Raw genomic sequence first — 19,269 nt, 5'->3', positions numbered from 1 at the left:
TAATAACATCGTATTCAACGATTTTTTTCGAGGCATACAATACATCAGTAAACTGATGTATTGTACTAAACGACTAGGGCGGACTAGGGGAAATTAAGTAGGGCACGTTGAGACATTCAACTCGCTGTATTTCTTTAAATATTTATGCTAACATATTCCTTTTAAAGTGATTTCCAGCATAGATTTACTTAAATTTTAAAATTTTTGTAAGTTTATTGGTTTAACGTGCTTTACTTCTTAAATAATAAAAAAAAATCAATTTTTGAAAAGTCTCAACCTGCCCCACTAGTGGAGCAGGTATTATTAGATAGGAACAATTATTAGATAGGAACAATATTATTATTATATAACAATATTAGAACATAAAAAATTAGGATGAAAAAACATTGTGACGGCATCAAAATACCTTTTACTTGAGGTTTTTTCTGTTGTTTGACCATCTTCGGTTCTGCATATTGTATATTTTATACGATTGCAGAATTTATAAGGTGTCCCTTTCAGACGAAGAAAATGCTTAATAAATTTATCTGCCTTGAATTTATTTACAAATCTGCTCATTAAATTATTATTATTTAAAAGATAAAAGGAAAAGATTAAAAAAGATCGAAGAGCTAAAATTTCAAAAATGTTCCACGTTCTTCTCTATTTCTCTCCGAAAGTTTTCCTCGTTCTAGATATATCTCGTCTCGAAAACTTCTTTGACCCGTTTTCTCACTTTCCCGGCGCGGAAGTATCGGGATCGGCTGCTGGCTGGAATCAGCTGATCTGAATTGATCTGATTTAGCATATGTGAGCCTAGCGTACGTGATGATAAGTATATGCTGTGAGCTGTGCAATAAAGCAGTATAGTATATTATTGCCTTAGAACATATATATGCGGAGGGGTAAAAACCAGAGTGGTGTAAGTCAAATTTTTTTAAATATTTTCTTGTGTGCATAAATGTAATCTGTATAATATATAAATTGCATCTATGCACACGAGAAAATATTTAGAAAAAAATTGACTTATACCACTCTGGTTTTTACCCCTCCATATATACCGTTCTAATAATATAAGTATATTGGTAGAGTATCACTCACTAGCACCTGATTATCTGAACTGAATCACTGAATGTCTGACAAAAGTTAAGGTGCGATTTCATTGACGCTAGAAACCAGCGGCAGCGTCAAGAAAATGTAGTGGGGGAAGAAGTTCAGACCGTTTCAACTTTTTAGCGTACCGCAAAATTCAACAGAACTTCTTCCCCCACTACATTTTCTTGACGCTGCCGCTGGGTTTCTAGCGTCAATGAAATCGCACCTTTAGCGTCGCGCGCTTTCCCTCTTTATAAGGTGCGAATTCATGGGACGCTCGTTTCAGCCAGTTTCAGCGTATCGCGAGATCACGTGATTTCGATCTGACGCTAGCGTCAAGCAAAGAAAGCTGGATTTTCTCAGCTTTAAACGTCAAAGCCAAAGCAGCGCGAAGACGCCGAAATTTTGACGCTGTTTTCCTTTTCATGAATTTCAATTGACGCCGACGTCACGTGTGGGGTGCGTTCCTTTTGGGCGCTCACGCGCTGTAAGCATCGCTCTATCTTCGTTTGATATTCGATGTGCAACGAAGATAAAATGATGCTTACAGCAGCTTACAGCGCGTGAGCGCCCAAAAGGAACGCAGCCGTGGTCATGCGACCTTCTTGCCGCTGAAAATGAGCGTCGAGCGTCAGCATGAAAAGGCACCTTAAAGGTGCCTTAAAGGTGCCTTTTCATGCTGACGCTCGACGCTCATTTTCAGCGGCAAGAAGGTCGCATGACTACACGTGACGTCGGCGTCAATTGAAATTCATTAAAAGGAAAACAGCGTCAAAATTTCGGCGTCTTCGCGCTGCTTTGGCTTTGACGCTAAAGCTGAGAAAATCCAGCTTTCTTTGCTTGACGCTAGCGTCAGCGCGAAATCACGTGATTTCGCGATAAGGGGCCTTTTCATGCTGACGCTCGACGCTTGATTTGAGCGTCAAAACTGGTCACGTGACCAACTTCATCGGTAGAAGGCGAAATAGCATCAAATATGCGAGCGTCAACGTTTGTTTGAGCGTCAATTTGGCATCAACGAGCGTTTTCTCGAAGCATTGTGGCTATCAACGAGGTTATTCAAATTTTATCGTGATCGTTTTATTTACTTGCTCTTTAATAAGCGCGCATAAATAATTTTTTATTCTGCAATTAAAAATTGCTTTTAATTGAGTAATTTTGAGTACAGTGAGTGATTTGTGACATTATACACATATAATGTCCAGTGTATATAAATATCAAGCATGGATTACTCAATGTCAGAAAATTATTGACGAAGCAAGAAAACAGAAAACGTGGCGAAAAAGAGTTGGAGCGGCTCTTATTATCAATGAAATTATGAGACTGAAGAAAAAGAGAGCTTACAAAAAAAAGCGTTTTTGGGTTCATCCATTCTTTCAACTGCGACACATTCATGGATTTTATGAAGCCCTATTTCCTACACTTTCATTGTATGGAAACAAATTCCAAAATTATTTACGTGTGACAACAATTCAATTTGAAGAATTGCTGTGTTTAGTTGGCCCTCTTATTTCCAAGCAGAATGCAATAAGAGAGCCTATACCTGCTGCAGCACGATTGGCTATGACATTGAGGTTTGTCTTTCAAAACAATTTTAATGTATTCCCGGGAAAAAAGATTATATATAAATATATGTATATAAATATATATGATTATATAATATCATTATATATAATCATATATAATTATATATAATTATATATGATCATATAGAGACAAAATTCATATATAATTGCATTATATATAATCATATATATATTTATATATAATTATATATAATCTTTTTTTCCCGGGTTACTTTTGATTGTTTAAATAAAATAAATGATCTGTATCCAGATATTTAGCGACCGGTGATTGTATGACTTCCACTTCTTATCAATATCTTGTTGGTCTCACTACAGTGAGTAACATCATTCAAGAAACCTGCAAAGCACTTTGGACTTGTCTCAGCGAGAAAGTATTGCCGTATCCATTAAAAACGATAGATTGGTTAAATATTGCTCAAGAGTTTGAAAATCAATGGCATTTCAATCATTGCATAGGTGCTATTGATGGGAAACATGTCGTAATCCAGGTGTGTACAAATATTATAGATCGGATTGAGTATTGAACTGCATCGTTGAATAATGATATTTACTGCAGTGTCCTAATAATGCTGGTTCTGCATACTTTAATTATAAAAATAATCACAGCATCGTATTGCTGGGGATCTGTGACGTTAATTACTTGTTCACATTCATTGACATTGGTGCCTATGGTCGACGTAGCGATGGTGGAATTTTCAAAGATTCACTAATGGGCCAGAAGTTTAACGAGAAAAAAATGAACTTACCGGAACCCGAACCACTGACTGTTGATGGAATGCCTTTGCCATACGTTCTCGTAGGCGACGAAGCATTCCAATTGACTGATTACTTACTCCGGCCGTATCCTGGTAAAGGAGGTCTTAATCCAGATCGAAACATTTTTAACTTCCGTATAAGCCGTGCTCGAAGAACAATAGAAAATTCTTTCGGAATATTAGATTGTCAGTGGAGAATTTTAAAAAAACCTATCGAAACTACTGTAGATAACACAATAAACATGGTCCACGCTATCATATGTCTTCATAATTGGCTTCGAAAACGTGATAATCGAAACGAATACATTCCACCAAACATGGTCGATCAATATGGTCTTAATGGTTCAATTCCCGGACTTAGGAGACAAGAAATGGAGAATTCAGCATTACAAGATATTAGTGTACGTGGTAATAATAACAGTAGTCGATATGCCACAGCCATTAGAGAAGAATTTTGTGATTTTTTCACTGGGGAAGGAGCTGTTCCCTGGCAGTATAATCGTGAATAAAATTAAGTGATTATAAGCTTGTGCATTGTAAAAAAAAGTTATTATAAAATTGTGAATTGTATAATTTTATAATTTTATAATTGTATTAGTCGGAGAGCTGGCAACAGAAAAAGCAACATGCCTCGGTCCATGAAATATCTTACCTGGAAAAGGTTTGATTGCTGCCGGAAAAGCGAAAGCCCGACCGTCAGAAGGCGGACTGGAAGCTAAGTGGGTGGGCGGGCGATCAAACGTGTAAATTTTCCAACAAAAGAAACTGTCGATCGGCACGGCTGAAAATTTGCATAGGTATCGAGGAGTATGAGAAAAAGCAGGAAAAAAATTGTCAGAAGAGTAAGTAGAAGCTAAAGGGTTGTCAGAAGCTGTTAAAGTTGCGAAAAATCTCGGAAAATTTACATATTAAGAAGCACTTCTGACAATTTGCATTTGTATTGTTTACGTATAGAATAAACTAAGTGCAAAGTGTCAGAAGGCAAAGTGGAAGCGATCATGAGAAAATCGGGTGCAAAGTGCGAGAGCGTCTTTCGGCGCGCGGCGCAGCGCCCAGTGAACCGATCGCTTTTCTCTTGATTTTCACACCGTACATATTTCATAGCACTTCTGACAATTTATCTCAATATTCATAAAAGACTAAAGGAACTGTTATTAAAATCTCAGAAGTCAATTGAGAAAAATTAATCAATTTAATTTTGCTTCCTCATAGAGGAAGCTTTGTGATGGTAAAAAAATTTTTTTTCGAGATTTTAAAAGAAATAGGTTTAGAATGTTCCAAAATGTCGAGAAATAGTATTAGTAGAAAATGTCTGGAAGTATGTATGTATGTGTGTGTGTGTGTGTGTGTGTGTGTGTGTGTGTGTGTGTGTGTGTGTGTGTGTGTGCGTATGGATTTTTGTACACGTATCTACTTCTACAATTTTTTAGATACCGGGTTGAAGTTTTGCACACCAAATAGAGTATCATAGAAAGTATGTCCTCCTCTAATTTTATTAAAATCCGTCGACCGGTATGGATTTTAAGGAAATTTTCATTTCTCAGAAAAGCGTATTTTACGCTGTAGCTTTCTCAATATTTCAGATATATCGATCTATTTTTAATTCTATTATATTTTTCAGTTTTTTTTTACCCCTAGTTCATATACAATTCTTTAAAATTTGGTTAATTAGTTCTTGAGTTATAGAAATTTCAGTAAACTTGACTGTTTTTTTACCAGAAATCGGTAACCCTTTTATTATTAACAATTTTTATTAATTTTATTATATTCTTCAGTCTTTTCTACCCCTATTTCGTATATTATTCTTTAAAATTTGGTTAATCAATCAATAATTCTTTAAAATTTCTGTTAAAAAAAACAGTCGTTTACTGAAATTTCTATAACTCAAGAACTGATTAACCAAATTTTAAATAATTGTATATGAAATAGGGATAGAAAAAACTAAAAAATATAATAGAATTAGAAATAGATAGATATATCAAATATTGAGAAAGCTACAGCGTAAAATACGCTTTTCTGAAAAATGAAAATTTTCTTAAAATCTATACTGGTTCTTTAAAATTTGGTTAATCAGTTCTTGAGTTATAGAAATTTCAGTAAACGACTGTTTTTTTTAACAGAAATTTTAAAGAATTATTGAATGATTAACCAAATTTTAAATAATAATATACGAAATAGGGGTAGAAAAAAGACTGAAGAATATAATAAAATTAATAAAAATTGTTAATAATAAAAGGGTTACCAATTTCTGGTAAAAAAACAGTCAAGTTTACTGAAATTTCTATAACTCAAGAACTAATTAACCAAATTTTAAAGAATTGTACATGAAATAGGGGTAGAAAAAACTGAAAAATATAATAGAATTAAAAATAGATCGATATATCTCAAATATTGAGAAAGCTACAGCGTAAAATACGCTTTTCTGAAAAATGAAAATCTTAAAATCCATACCGGTCGACGGATTTTAATAAAATTAGAGGAGGACATACTTTCTATGATACTCTATTTGGTGTGCAAAACTTCAACCCGGTATCTAAAAAATTGTAGAAATAGATACGTGTACAAAAATCCATACGCGCACACACACACACACATACATACTTCCAGACATTTTCTACTAATACGATTTCTCGACATTTTGGAACATTCTAAACCTATTTCCTTTAAAATCTCAAAAAAAAATTTTTTTTACCATCACAAAGCTTCCTCTATATGAGGAAGCAAAATTAAATTGATTAATTCTTCTCAATTGACTTCTGACATTTTAATAATAGTTCCTTTAGTCTTTTATGAATATTGAGATAAATTGTCAGAAGTGCTATGAAATATGTACGGTGTGAAAATCAAGAGAAAAGCGATCGGTCCACTGGGCGCTGCGCCGCGCGCCGAAAGACGCTCTCGCACTTTGCACCCGATTTTCTCATGATCGTTTCCACTTTGCCTTCTGACACTTTGCACTTAGTTTATTCTATACGTAAACAATACAAATGCAAATTGTCAGAAGTGCTTCTTAATATGTAAATTTTCCGAGATTTTTCGCAACTTTAACAGCTTCTGACAACCCTTTAGCTTCTACTTACTCTTCTGACAATTTTTTTCCTGCTTTTTCTCATACTCCTCGATACCTATGCAAATTTTCAGCCGTGCCGATCGACAGTTTTTTTTGTTGGAAAATTTACACGTTTGATCGCCCGCCCACCCACTTAGCTTCCAGTCCGCCTTCTGACGGTCAGGCTTTCGCTTTGCCGGCAGCAATCGAACCTTTTCCAAATAAAATATTTCATGGACCGAAGCATGTTGCTTTTTCTGTTGCCAGCTCTTAGACTATATAATAATAGGCGTAGGTCTACGACAATGCCTCGATATTGCTTCGCTCGCCGCCGCTCTTCTCGCTACGGACATTTGATCGTTGTTTGCTCGCTGGTACATGCTGCTCGAATGGACCCCGAGTTTATTCAAGAGCGTTCCACGCGAGCGCTCGGATGGTCGTGGGGAGATGTGCGAGTCGCTGGATGAACGGATGACGTGTTCTTGCGAATATCGTGTCGCCGCTGCACGAAAATTACCATGCAAATGCACGAGAATCGTATTTCGCAAAGGGGCAATGAAATTTAGTACATTTTATATCGCAGTCGACCCCGGTATTTGCTTCATACTGCAAGTGCTGCTTTTACGGCCCAAGTGCGCGCTACAGTTACATACCTATACACTTTCTGGAGGATATTGTCCTCCGGTTAGCCGCTAAGAACTTTTCGAAATGTTGATAGTGACGCAAGGTTCGAGAATCAAAGGTTCCGCGAGTGCGTCGGCGTAGCAGCCTATGTGACATGATTCGGTATGAAAATACAATTGCCCCGCTTACACCTCGAGTAACTGTGTCGACTCCCACTCAACGCGGTTGACCCGCGCAGTTGAGAATTACGCGATCGCATATTGCCGCACGGATAAATGCAAGAACGATTATCGAACCTTCTTACGACACGAAAAATATTCCGCCGTGCAAACGGAGGATGATAAGAGCGAAACGTTTATTATATGTAGAGATGACAAAATAAAAAATATAATTGAATTTGACACTTTTATTGCACGTTTCAATGTAACGCATTTACATTTTTTGCTTTTTTTGCTTATAAATAATATACTTTGAAGAAACATAACAAATAGGGGAGACCGAGGCTCGTTGGCACAAGGGGCAAATTGGCAATGCGTTCCGTTTATGTATTTATGCCGAAATTGTGAAAACAGTGCCAACGAGCCCCGGTCTCCCCTATAATATAAATTTAAAGTATTAAACTATGTTAACCCTCCGAGAAAACACCTATTTTTTCAATCACGGAGAACACTCAGGGTCAATCTGACCCTACACACACTTTGATCGTCCACCATTTTAAATTGACGAGTGCGATCAGCTTGAAAAAATTTCCAGATGTACTTGGAACACATTGTTAAATCAATTTATATAAATAAAAAGTGCCGTTGGAATTATTTACATATTTAAAAAAATAAAAAAAAAAAATTTTTAAATCATTTTTTTAAATATGTAAATAATTCCAACGGCACTTTTTATTTATATCAATTGATTTAACAATGTTCCAAGTACATCTGGAAATTTTTTCAAGCTGATCGCACTCGTCAATTTAAAATGGTGGACGATCAAAGTGTGTGTAGGGTCAGATTGACCCAGAGTGTTCTTTTAAAAAAAACGTAATTTACGAAAAAATTTTTTATTTTTTTTTATTTTTAATATTTCTGGCTAAAATTTTTTCTGGCAAAAAAAAACAGGGTCAAATTGACCCTGTGTGTACTCCGAGGGTTAAAAACAAAAAAATTTTATGGCGTTTCTTCAATATTCTCATCCATCAATCGAATGTGAACCATTTCTACAATGTCAAAAAGTGTTTGCATCCGTCTCCTATATGACAATCGGCGCAATTGCAGCCCTGCTGCATGCAACATGGAATCAACCTCATCTGGTTGCGGGGGAGCAGGTAAAACAATATTAGGGTTTTCTCTACACATTGCATCCGCAATTCTGTTGATTGCACTTTCAGCTTCTTCAGTATCTTTGGGTGTATTTTTACGCGATATCTTTCGTGTCTCTGTTGAAGCTGTAACATTTCCGGGGAAAAAAAGATTATATATAATTATATATAGATAAATATATATGATTATATATTAAATTTGGTGCTTTATATAAAATTATATATGGGTCCGTATATCATTATATATGGGCATATATAATTCCAAATATAACTAGATATGAACAATAGATCATATATGCACTCATATATGGATCCATATAAGATTCATATGAAAGTATATATAACCCTAAATAACTTAATCACTAAAAAATATTGTGACAATAATTAATCGAATAATATAAAAAGCAATTAAGATTTCGCCAGTGTCTGTTTGTGACTATTTTACAATCTACGTTGAATAGCCTGATGGGTTACTAACAATAAGAAGAGGAGAGACATGCATTTCTGTGTGTGTGTTACATTTTTTAGATTTTTTATATATTCTGTGTTATATTTTATAGATTTTCTATATATTTTTTTACAGCCGCTTTTTTCTGACATCACATACCGAAACTCACATCAGTGGTATATATCATAATGCTGTACGATGTATATATTAATATTATTATTTACATTAGAAAGTTTATGAATGTCCCATACCTGACGCCAGACTGCAATCTTCGTCAGCATCTCTGTCGACAACGTTTGATGTACCTGCATCGACAATAATTTCGTCTTCTCGAGAATCCTCGCAGACAGAATCCCGACTGACATTTGTTTGAGTTCTACAAACAAAATAGTAATAATTATAATTAACGAACTAATAAACCAACACTTTATTAATATTTGAAGGAAGCAAGTTTTACGGTCGTATCAGGCAAGAATCACGTAGAAAATTCATCACGTCGTAATGCTTCCATTTTTCCTTGGGTTCAATCCTTGCGGAACCGCTGGCATGCTGCTCTGTTTGAACAATTTTTCTATACGTGTCTCGCAAGCTTTTAAATTTTTTTTGAATTTCTGCTGCGTTCAGTTTGCCTATAAAGATAAAATACAAAAAAAATTTGGTAATTATTTCAAAAGTGGGCCCCCACCTTAGATTTTTTTTATTTTGAGATATATCATTTTTGACGTCATTTAGAGCAACTAATTGGATGATTACGTACGACTCTTTTAAAGAATTTAAAATACTGGAAACACTACTATAAATAAACGCGTTAATAAATATATAGTACCTCAAGAGTGACGTGAAAAGCTATTAAAAATATGTGTTTATGAATCATACATTGGTGGATAAGATTAGCTATAAAACACAAATGTAATAACACAAATAAAATCGTTTAAAAAAAAACGCCCGGGCGAAGCCGGGTAACCAGCTAGTTATATATATATGTATAATCAATTGCAATAAAATTGCAATTGATCAATTGCAATCAATTGCAATAAAATTGATTATATATGTATATATAATATGTATATATATATATCTATATACATATATAATCAATATATATAATCAATACTATCGCAATGACTGGTCATCAGTAGGGTAAAACTAACCTGTCTCACGACGATATATATATATATATATATATATATATATATATATATATATATATATAAAAAATATATATATATATATATATATATATATAATTCTCTATATAATAAAAATATATAATTCTCTTCTCTGTATGAAAATTCTATTCTATTCTATATATATATATATATATATATATATTCTATATATATATATATATATATAGAAGTGGAAATCCTTATTCTGGAAGTACAAAAAAGAACTCCTTTATGGGATTTTTCATTACCCCTGGAGCAAAGGAATCGAGAAACTATGCGGCGTCTCTGGGACGAAGTCTCCATGGAGATGAATGGTGAAAAATAAAAATATATAATTCTCTTCTGTATGAGAATTCTATTCTATATTTTTATTCTTCACCATTCATCTCCATGGAGACTTCGTCCCAGAGACGCCGCATAGTTTCTCGATTCCTTTGCTCCAGGGGTAATGAAAAATCCCATAAAGGAGTTCTTTTTTGTACTTCCAGAATAAGGATTTCCACTTCTAGATCAGTCAATTTCTTACATTTCTTTCCTTGTGCACCACGTACCGCGCCTGATTCGCGTATCGCCGTTTATTAATTTTTTGACATTTTCACGATGAGTCTAATGACATATTTGAATATTCTAAGTTTTGTAACGTTTTGTTTACTTACGTATATTCGGATTTACATTTTCCTGACTATCTAATATGATTTTCTCTGTATTATTTGGCATCATACTCCGACGAACAATTGCAGTTTTCCCGTCATCTGTAAAATGCATTTTTTTTATTTGTCTAATTAGCTTCATAATAAAAATAATTATACATTGCATACCTGACATGGGATAAAAATAATTATTCTTGTCGATGTATGTTCTGCTGTAGCCTTCCATGCACTGATGCCCTATAATCTCGTCGCAAATCTCCTCACACACTCCGCAGGTGTGTACAATGCGAATTTGCTAAATATATCGAAGAAATATCATCAACTATTTTATTTTTTTATTACAAGCATATTTAAAGGTTACATTAATACCAATGTAATTTTAATAAATTTTTACCTCTTGGGAATCCATTTTGCTCTCTACAAACACCGCGCGGAATCAATATTAACTTTTATGAACACACACGTCAAATTATTTTTTCAAAACGTCTAATTATTTTTTAACGATGTATACACTGTATACATACCTTTAAGGTATACCTTTAAGGGGATCCTAAAGTGAAGGCTGAACTTCCTCGACGTCGGTAATGTCAACATTTCTAATCCTGTTTTCTATGTCATATATCTATATCTGTCCTTGTCTAACGAGAGGCATTTGTCCTTGTTTCGATTGCTGCGCCATCTCTCGCTACACGCAATGTCAACCTGAATGTGCTTTTGCACATATAAAAGTTTATTTAAACTAATCTTTTTTTCTAGGCTTTCAATCTTAGATCTAATTGCACGATATTGTTCTTAAATGTTGTCCCTAGGTCATGCCGGTCTAATTTTGTGGATATTTATTGTGGAATTTTTGTACAAAGCAAATATTGTCGTCACGTATACCAAAAATTAACAAAAATATTAATTTTTTCTCGTTTTCGATACAAATTCGACCACCATGACCTAGATTTTGATGCGTACTTTAATTCTAGACAAGAATTTTGCATTTTTATAAAGCCAATTAAAAGATTAGTGCTAAGAAAAAAAGCCGGTATTACAGACGGCTTTAGGATCCCCTGCGAATTCATGGGACGCTCGTTTCAGCGTATCGCGAAATCACGTGATTTCGCGCTGACGCTAGCGTCAAGCAAAGAAAGCTGGATTTTCTCAGCTTTAGCGTCAAAGCCAAAGCAGCGCGAAGACGCCAAAATTTTGACTCTGTTTTCCTTTTCATGAATTTCAATTGACGCCGACGTCACGTGTGGTCATGCGACCTTCTTGCCGCTGAAAATGAGCGTCGAGCGTCAGCATGAAAAGGCACCTTTATTCTTCCATGCGTCTTCGCGTCATATTCTCGAGGACGCATCGAAGACGATTTGAAGCGTACCTATTCGCCCGTGACAAGTCGTGACACGCGAGTTATTATTATCGCTATTATTAGTTAATACTGACCAACTAAATACGATGGAGAACGTTCGCTCACCGATGGATAACCTCTTCAACATGTTGTCGGGCTTCAGCGCGGGCCAGGAGAAGGCCCTGAAGCAAGGAATCTACAATGCCGTCGCACTCTTCTTCCTGTGTCTGGTCTCGGCGGCCGGCTACGGCCTCTACATTATTCTGAGTCCCTTCGTCAAACCCTTAATCTGGGCCCTACTATGCGGCTCCGTTCTCTTCCCGTTCAAGTGTTCGCTTTCCACAACGGTACACTCTTGGTTCGCCAAAGTGGAAGCGTCGCAGACCCCACTGGTTGTCAACGTCGGCCTGCTGCCCGTGCACATATTCGACAATGTATCCGAGAAAGTGGGTTCCTTTCTGTGGACGCGCATCAAGTATATTGTCTGGGCGGCGTCGCTGGCGTCGCTGGCTGCAGGCGTGTATCATTACACTCCTAACGTGATAACGTGTCTTGCCTGGAGGACATTTCAGGTCTTCACCGTCGTCTCTGGATTTTTCATTCTGACGTGCAACGTCTTTACGGTATCCTCATTCTGCGTCCAGTATAGTTTTCTCCTCGCTATGTATCGTCCTGTAGAAATATCGTGAACTCTCTTGCTTGTTCGAATAGTTAATCAGATTTTATCTTGCAGGTTTCAACTATACTCATCGGCTACTTGACGATTCTGTATATTTACTGGACACCGTCAAACTCGATTCGTTTTCGCTACAGTTCTTTCGTGATATGGTTCATCATCAGCATGTATCTGTCGAGCATAGCAGGGGCTTACCGAGTCTTGGTCTTCACCGCTCTGCAAATCCTCAGTGCAATAGGATTTATTTACGAATTAATACTTATTATGGACAGTCATGAGCTGAATGGCAGGCACTTGACATTCTCGCAGGCAGTGCGTTTCGCTTTAACAAACGACCTATTGCCGAGCTCGCAAGAGGATAAATCCTCTTCATCGCAGGGTGACGACCGGGCAAATGACTGTATTCCCGAAGGCGAGAGCGTGGATACGTCGATTCGCTCTCGAGAAGAAACGGGAAGATCGGCGTCCGCTGATGTGGCGAGTATCGAGAGAATACGTAGCACACCGAGACTCAGCGTAAAGTCAATGTCTTTAGATACGGACGCCGGTTTATCCTCCACATGTAAACCTGCGCGTAACATACATTCTATAACTCGTGCGACATTACGCGACCGTTATCTGCTCGGCAAAATAAGGGCCGAATTACGAACGTCTCTAGATATGCAGGACGACGAGGTCGACACCGACAAATACATGTATGGGGCGCTATACGCGTGTGCCGGTATGCTTTTCTGGAAACACAGGTGGATCGCGCACATTCTGGTGATCCCGCTGGTATATTATATCGTCAAGCAATTGGGTAGCTATTTCGGCTTTTGGGAAAGGATACTCGGGTATTGTGACTCGACGATACGAACGCTCAAGTCGTGGTCCATGGAACGACATCAAGCGCTTATACCGTCCAATATCAGAGGTCTTTACAAAGTAAGCATTATTGTAGATGAGAAGCTGAGAAACGTTCTGAAAGGCTCCGTTAATGCGGTAGCGACTACATCCGTTATATTTGGCTTGATCGTTTTCACCACTTGCGCATCTATTTTCATCACGATACAGGTATGTGACAAACACGTGTTTGATCATTATATTATACTTGTAAGGTGTTCCCGGATTAAACGGCGAAACTTGAAATATGAATTTAGAAACAAGAAAACTTTTCCTTATGCTCGCAAACGCTTCAAGAGATTGACTTGTGAAGATACCGAATTAAGAACGAATAATGTTGAAATAATAGAGGTTTTTTCTTCTTACTGTTTATAGGCGGAGAGCTGACGACACTTTTGGCCAAGTGATTTTATAAATCACGATTTTCCGTTATAACCTGCGTGGACGACTCTCCTTTGATAATCCGAACACTTGGCTGGCCGTACTTAGGGGGTTTAGAAGCACGCAGGTGAGAAAAAAAACCGATTTTTAAGTCATAGTATAAGTCTTAATTTTTATCGGATATTGATAATTGATCACTCAGGAACATGCAAATAAATTGCCAGTTCGATTGCTCGGGGGGAATTAGTCGCCAGGCTTAATTAAAAATAATTAAAAATAATTATTTTTGAGTCATACTATAAAAGCTGGGTTTTTTTTTACTAACAAGTATAGTGCTAACACACCACCCAAAAAAGCCAAATGAAAATTTTGGTGGCAATATCTCTAAAAAAATTATTGAAAATGCACAAAGCCGGCGGAGGGGTCTGACGGTTATATCTAGCTATTAAGATATTAACCACTATAACTTTAATTTCGCTATTCTCTTATTACTCTTATTATTATTTAACTTCACTATTTATTTGATACTACAATACTAATTTTTCTTTAACTGTAAATAGTCAAGTATTACGACAACTAATTATTTCTAAACATTTTTAAATTGAGACGCAGATCGTCAAATACGTGCAGGGTATTCGCTCCGACCTAAAATTCTGGATGGTATATTTTCCACGAAGTTAAAAGTCCTATTTTGCTCACTTAGCATTTTGACGGAGGCAATGTTACGCGATATTAAAATACTGAAATATCGTGTTATTAAATATAAATTAAAATGCAACGCAAGCCTCTTTATGAAAAAAATTAAATGTATAGGTATGTAAAATTAAATAACTGTAAATGTGTTAAAGACTAGAAGTCGGGTCGATCGATGCGTAATTGGTCTCGAAGCAAAAATTAACGCATTTTCCCCATTAACTAACTTTTACCATGAATACATTTTGATACGGTAAGCTATTGCCCGTGGATGACTCTCACTATTTTCCTTTACTGCAGATGACTTTATGTCGCCGTCAACCACGCTAACGCAAAGTTAAGAATGTAGCCGGCCCTTCTCCTTGGCTCCCTCTTTCCCTCTCGGCGCGGCGGTCGTATTCCCATGTGTAATTCTTGACTTCAAAACAATTCGACACTTTAATACTGTTTTTTCAGAAAAGAAGATAATTGGACTACCACCACTATTCTTCACAAAAAACGCAACGCTGCGCCAGCAAAGCCATTTTTTTTATTTTTACATACTATTTATTATTTATCAATTTTTTTCATAAATTGATACGATAATGATAGTTAAAATACACGTTTTTAAAAACTCATAGACGCTAAAAACAATTGAGGCCATCATCAGACCCCTCCGCCGCGCGCCGGCTTTGTGCATTTTCAATAATTTTTTTAGAGATGTTGCCACCAAAATTTTTACTTGGCTTTTTTTTGGGTGGTATGTGTTAGCACTATACTTGTTAGTAAAAAAAACCCAGCTTTTATAGTATGACTTGAAAATAATTATTTTTAATTATTTTTAATTAAGCCTGGCGACTAATTCCTCCCGAGCAATCGAACTGGCAATTTATTTGCATGTTCCTGAGTGAACAATTATCAATATCCGATAAAAATTAAGACTTATACTATGACTTGAAAATCGGTTTTTTTCTCACCTGCGTACTTCTAAACCCCCTAAGTACGGCCAGCCAGGTGTTCGGATTATTGAAGGAGAGTCGTCCACGCAGGTTATAACGAAAAATAGTTATTTATAAAATCACTTGGCCAAAAGTGTCGTCAGCTCTTGGACTATTAACAGTAATCAAAATTTACAGTAATTAAAAAATTGAATTATTCTCTTTACTCTGCTTAACAGTAATTAAACTTAAAATAATTATCCTCTTTACTGCTTTACTGTAATCAATATTTGAGTATTGTATATATTTTGTTCAGTATTATGTTGAGAATGATGGCTTCCAGCTAGGAGACAAGCGTTACACCTATCGGTGAGATAACGAGTGGCTGACATTGTGCGTCTGTTATTTCTTCGTACGCTTGCACTAGTCTCCGTTTTAATGATTGAAGGTCATTAACAGGCATTTCATACATTTTTTGCTTGAGAACACGCCGTTCAAAAAATCTATTGGTGTTAAATCATTTTGAACGAGATATTTATTACTTAAATTTTTATTACTGCTGTAAAGCAGTGAAGAGGATAATTATTTTAATTTTGATTGCTGTTACAAGGATAATTATTTTAATTTTGATTTAGTAAAGAAGAAAATAATTTTAATTTTGGTTACTGTAAATTTTTATTACTGCAAAGAAAATAATTCTTTTAATTTTGATTACTGTTTAGCAGCAAAGAAGATATTTATTTTAATTTTGATATTGTAAATTTTGATTATTGTAAACCAGTAAAGAGGATAAACTTACATTATTTCAAAATTGTTTATTCATAATATTTCTGTAACTTCAGAAGTAAATATCTCTTGAACGAAGCGTTTGCGGGCATACCTCTAGAGAAAATTTTTTTCTTGTTTTGAGATCCTAGATTCATATTTCAAATTTAACCGTTTAACCCGGGAACACCCTGTATACTGTGTTATTGTATAATTGTACAACAGTCGATTCTACGGTTGATTCTACAGTCGGTTCTGTCTGTTTTAGATCTATGCGGAAGGCTTGCATCTTGTTCAAGTAACGGGCGAGATATTGAATTCCACTTTGATGAACAATCCTGATATTGATTGGGTTCCAGAAAAGTGGGAAGAATCCGTTAACAGTGTTTTAGATAACGCATATACATATGGACGAAGCGCTATATCGGATGGAGTAAGATTTACTTTGTTTACTTCTCCACTTGCAAACGTCAAGCTTACTTATCCAGCTTGTTTAATTCAGATTCGAGGTCTCATGAAAGATCTTGAACCGACGAAAGCGGAGCAGATGGAGAAGAAAGTCTTGGAGCTTTGGGATCGTCTCTATCAGGCGTGGATGATGTCAAATACGGATCCGGATCTTGTGGGTCCTACTGTAGATGTTATGTCTGCGTATACCGCTTGGGAGAGCTTCAAAGAAAGCTTCGGAAAAACACCCCTACGTAAATACTTTGCCTCGAGAAATTTTTGCAATTTAGCATTATTTATTACATTACACTTTTGACTCTTTTTTACGTATAATTGTGTTAATTGTGTCTATTGTAGTAAGGCCCAGTTTTACAAGTGTCGGTTAACGTTTAACCTTATAGATTAACTCACTTTGTCACCTTCTAACGTCCCCCTTAGAAAGAGACAAAGAGTGAGTTAATCTAAGGTTAAAAATTAACCGACACTTGTGAAACTGGGCCTAAGGTCACTGCTTTGTGTATAATATAACAATGGAACGATATTGCTTCTCCTTTTAGATTTGTTCAATATGACTAGCATACAGAATTTTGCCAAAGAGAATATTGGCATTTTGATGTCGGTGCTTGACTCTCTCTGGGGCATCGTCAAAGGCAATATGTCTGTGATACTGACAGTTTTCACGGAGCTGTTTTATATCGTACTCATGAGTGGATCAGCGGTACTTAATTTTGTACTCAGCACGGTATGCAGCATATTTTTGCAAAGTTGTACTTTCATAAAAGAAAAGAAAAGACATGAGATATAATAATTTGTTATATTACAGGTTGTGTTCTTTACAACATTATTTTATTTGCTCAGTTCCAGCGATAAAACTTATAAACCTATCGAATTGATAACAATGTTTAGTCCTATTAGTTGCCACAGGTAACTATCTGATATCTGAAATTTGACTTGTGCTCTCCCTTTCTTATGTAATATTTTTGATTTTATAAAATTATTTCCTTTTAACAAGCACGCTTCATGTAGAAGGGTAAGTTAGTCTTTGTATAATGTGATCGAGTTAATATTTATTTGGACGTTATTGCCGTGAAATACGTAATCGCGCGCAGCGAAAACATTTAAGATTTAGAAACAACATCGATTTTGTCTGCAGGTTTGCTGTAGCATTACAAGAAGCGGTAATTGGAGTATTCGCGGCCACCTTTAAACTCGCTTCCTTCTTCGGCATGTGGACGTGGTTCATACACAATTTATTCCAAGTAAAGATTGTCTATTTACCGTCGGCCCTCGCGACCATGTTAGGGGCAGTTCCTTTCTTAGACGCGTACTTTGCCTGCATCCCAGCTGCCATAGAACTTTGGTTTACTCGTGGATCGATGATTGCTATCACCTTTTTTCTTTTCCATTTCCTCCCATGTAACATAGTAGTGACGGAATTTTATAAGGAGATTAAAGGGTAATATTGTGTTTTGTATTATATTCTACAAATATATCTTCAATCACGCATCGTCTTTACACGCATTTCATTTGTTTCAGTGGTGGACATCCTTATCTGACGGGCCTATCGATAGCGGGTGGAATCTTTTGTTTAGGCGTGGAAGGAGCCATTTTTGGTCCTTTGCTCTTGTGTTGTATTATGGTTGTCATCAATTTAAGCCGACGTTACTTGCACTCGCCTGAGGAGGAAGCCGTGCTGTCGACATATCCCAACCATGAAAGAACATCTCAATATGAGCCAAAATAACATTACGGTTCGATATCTCTGTTTAGCAATATCACGAGCTACGGGCTTGGCTCCAGCTTTTGTTATAGAATATAGATTAAAAGTTTGATATTAAATATTTCCTGAAAGTCAACGCTGTATGAGATGGCTGGACTAAACATACAGTGTAAATGCAAATGCGAAAGTTGTGCTTTATATACTTTTTTATGTGATAAGAGAACTATAACACAGGTGTCTCAGCTTACGCTTATTAGACTTAACAGATATTTATATCGTATGGATAATTAAAACAAGTTATTTTATTATTTATAAACACTTAATATAATTTTCTTTTTACGAATTTAGTTTTAAACAATAGATTTTCAGTCTTCCGCCATTCTTATATCGAGAATTTTACAAAGACAGATCTGCGACAATATCGTTACATTAGGTCTGTTTGTTTTCACTGCACTTCTGAACTAATGCAATAAGTTAGAATGAAAGAAAATATATTTGTTTCATTCTTATTGCACTAGTTCAGAAGTGCAGCGAAAACGAACAGGCCTATTTATGACGATGTGATATAAAACTTATATACACGATACAATTTTAATTTATCACATTTCGAGAACGCTATGTGTTGTTTGTAACGTATTGATTAGTGTTAAGTGTGTAAACAAAAAACGCATAAAAAATATATATATGTATATTGTGGTACTGACTTCAAGATTTAACATTTATATTTATATTTCTCATGTCAAATGTGTAACCAAAAATATGATAATAAATTTTCTTAACATTTAATG

At 35.8% G+C, this 19,269-nt stretch overlaps 2 protein-coding genes across 7 annotated transcripts; one reads left to right on the top strand and one right to left on the bottom strand.

The window, feature by feature from the left end:
- Positions 1-7,479: 7,479 nt before the first annotated feature.
- Positions 7,480-12,256, bottom strand: LOC143898874 (uncharacterized). Of its 4 annotated transcripts, none has more exons than XM_077408659.1 (7): positions 12,127-12,256; positions 11,059-11,081; positions 10,833-10,959; positions 10,671-10,766; positions 9,303-9,474; positions 9,097-9,221; positions 7,480-8,523 (listed from the first exon to the last, which is right to left on the bottom strand). In XM_077408659.1, exons 1-7 carry the CDS (start codon positions 12,146-12,148, stop codon positions 8,246-8,248), a joined length of 843 nt encoding a protein of 280 aa, XP_077264785.1. In that variant the 5' UTR covers positions 12,149-12,256; the 3' UTR covers positions 7,480-8,245. The 4 variants fall into 4 exon arrangements, with proteins under 4 accessions (XP_077264785.1, XP_077264784.1, XP_077264786.1 ...); XM_077408658.1 differs by lacking the exon at positions 12,127-12,256 and adding an exon at positions 11,189-11,627; XM_077408660.1 differs by lacking the exon at positions 12,127-12,256 and adding an exon at positions 11,189-11,624 and having other exon boundaries at positions 11,059-11,110.
- Positions 11,936-19,184, top strand: LOC143898873 (transmembrane protein 245). Of its 3 annotated transcripts, none has more exons than XM_077408656.1 (9): positions 11,936-12,623; positions 12,734-13,729; positions 16,583-16,747; positions 16,817-17,015; positions 17,319-17,503; positions 17,585-17,685; positions 17,774-17,791; positions 17,915-18,020; positions 18,298-19,184. In XM_077408656.1, exons 1-9 carry the CDS (start codon positions 12,108-12,110, stop codon positions 18,439-18,441), a joined length of 2,430 nt encoding a protein of 809 aa, XP_077264782.1. In that variant the 5' UTR covers positions 11,936-12,107; the 3' UTR covers positions 18,442-19,184. The 3 variants fall into 3 exon arrangements, with proteins under 3 accessions (XP_077264782.1, XP_077264780.1, XP_077264781.1); XM_077408654.1 differs by having other exon boundaries at positions 11,941-12,623; positions 17,915-18,217; XM_077408655.1 differs by lacking the exon at positions 17,774-17,791 and having other exon boundaries at positions 11,942-12,623; positions 17,915-18,217.
- The last annotated feature ends 85 nt before the right edge of the window (positions 19,185-19,269 follow it).

Source organism: Temnothorax americanus, unplaced genomic scaffold (assembly GCF_048541705.1).
Source record: "Temnothorax americanus isolate GAGA-0224 unplaced genomic scaffold, ASM4854170v1 Scaffold24, whole genome shotgun sequence".
Taxonomy (NCBI): Eukaryota; Metazoa; Arthropoda; class Insecta; order Hymenoptera; family Formicidae; genus Temnothorax; species Temnothorax americanus.
This window is presented reverse-complemented; position numbering and strand designations above follow the sequence as displayed.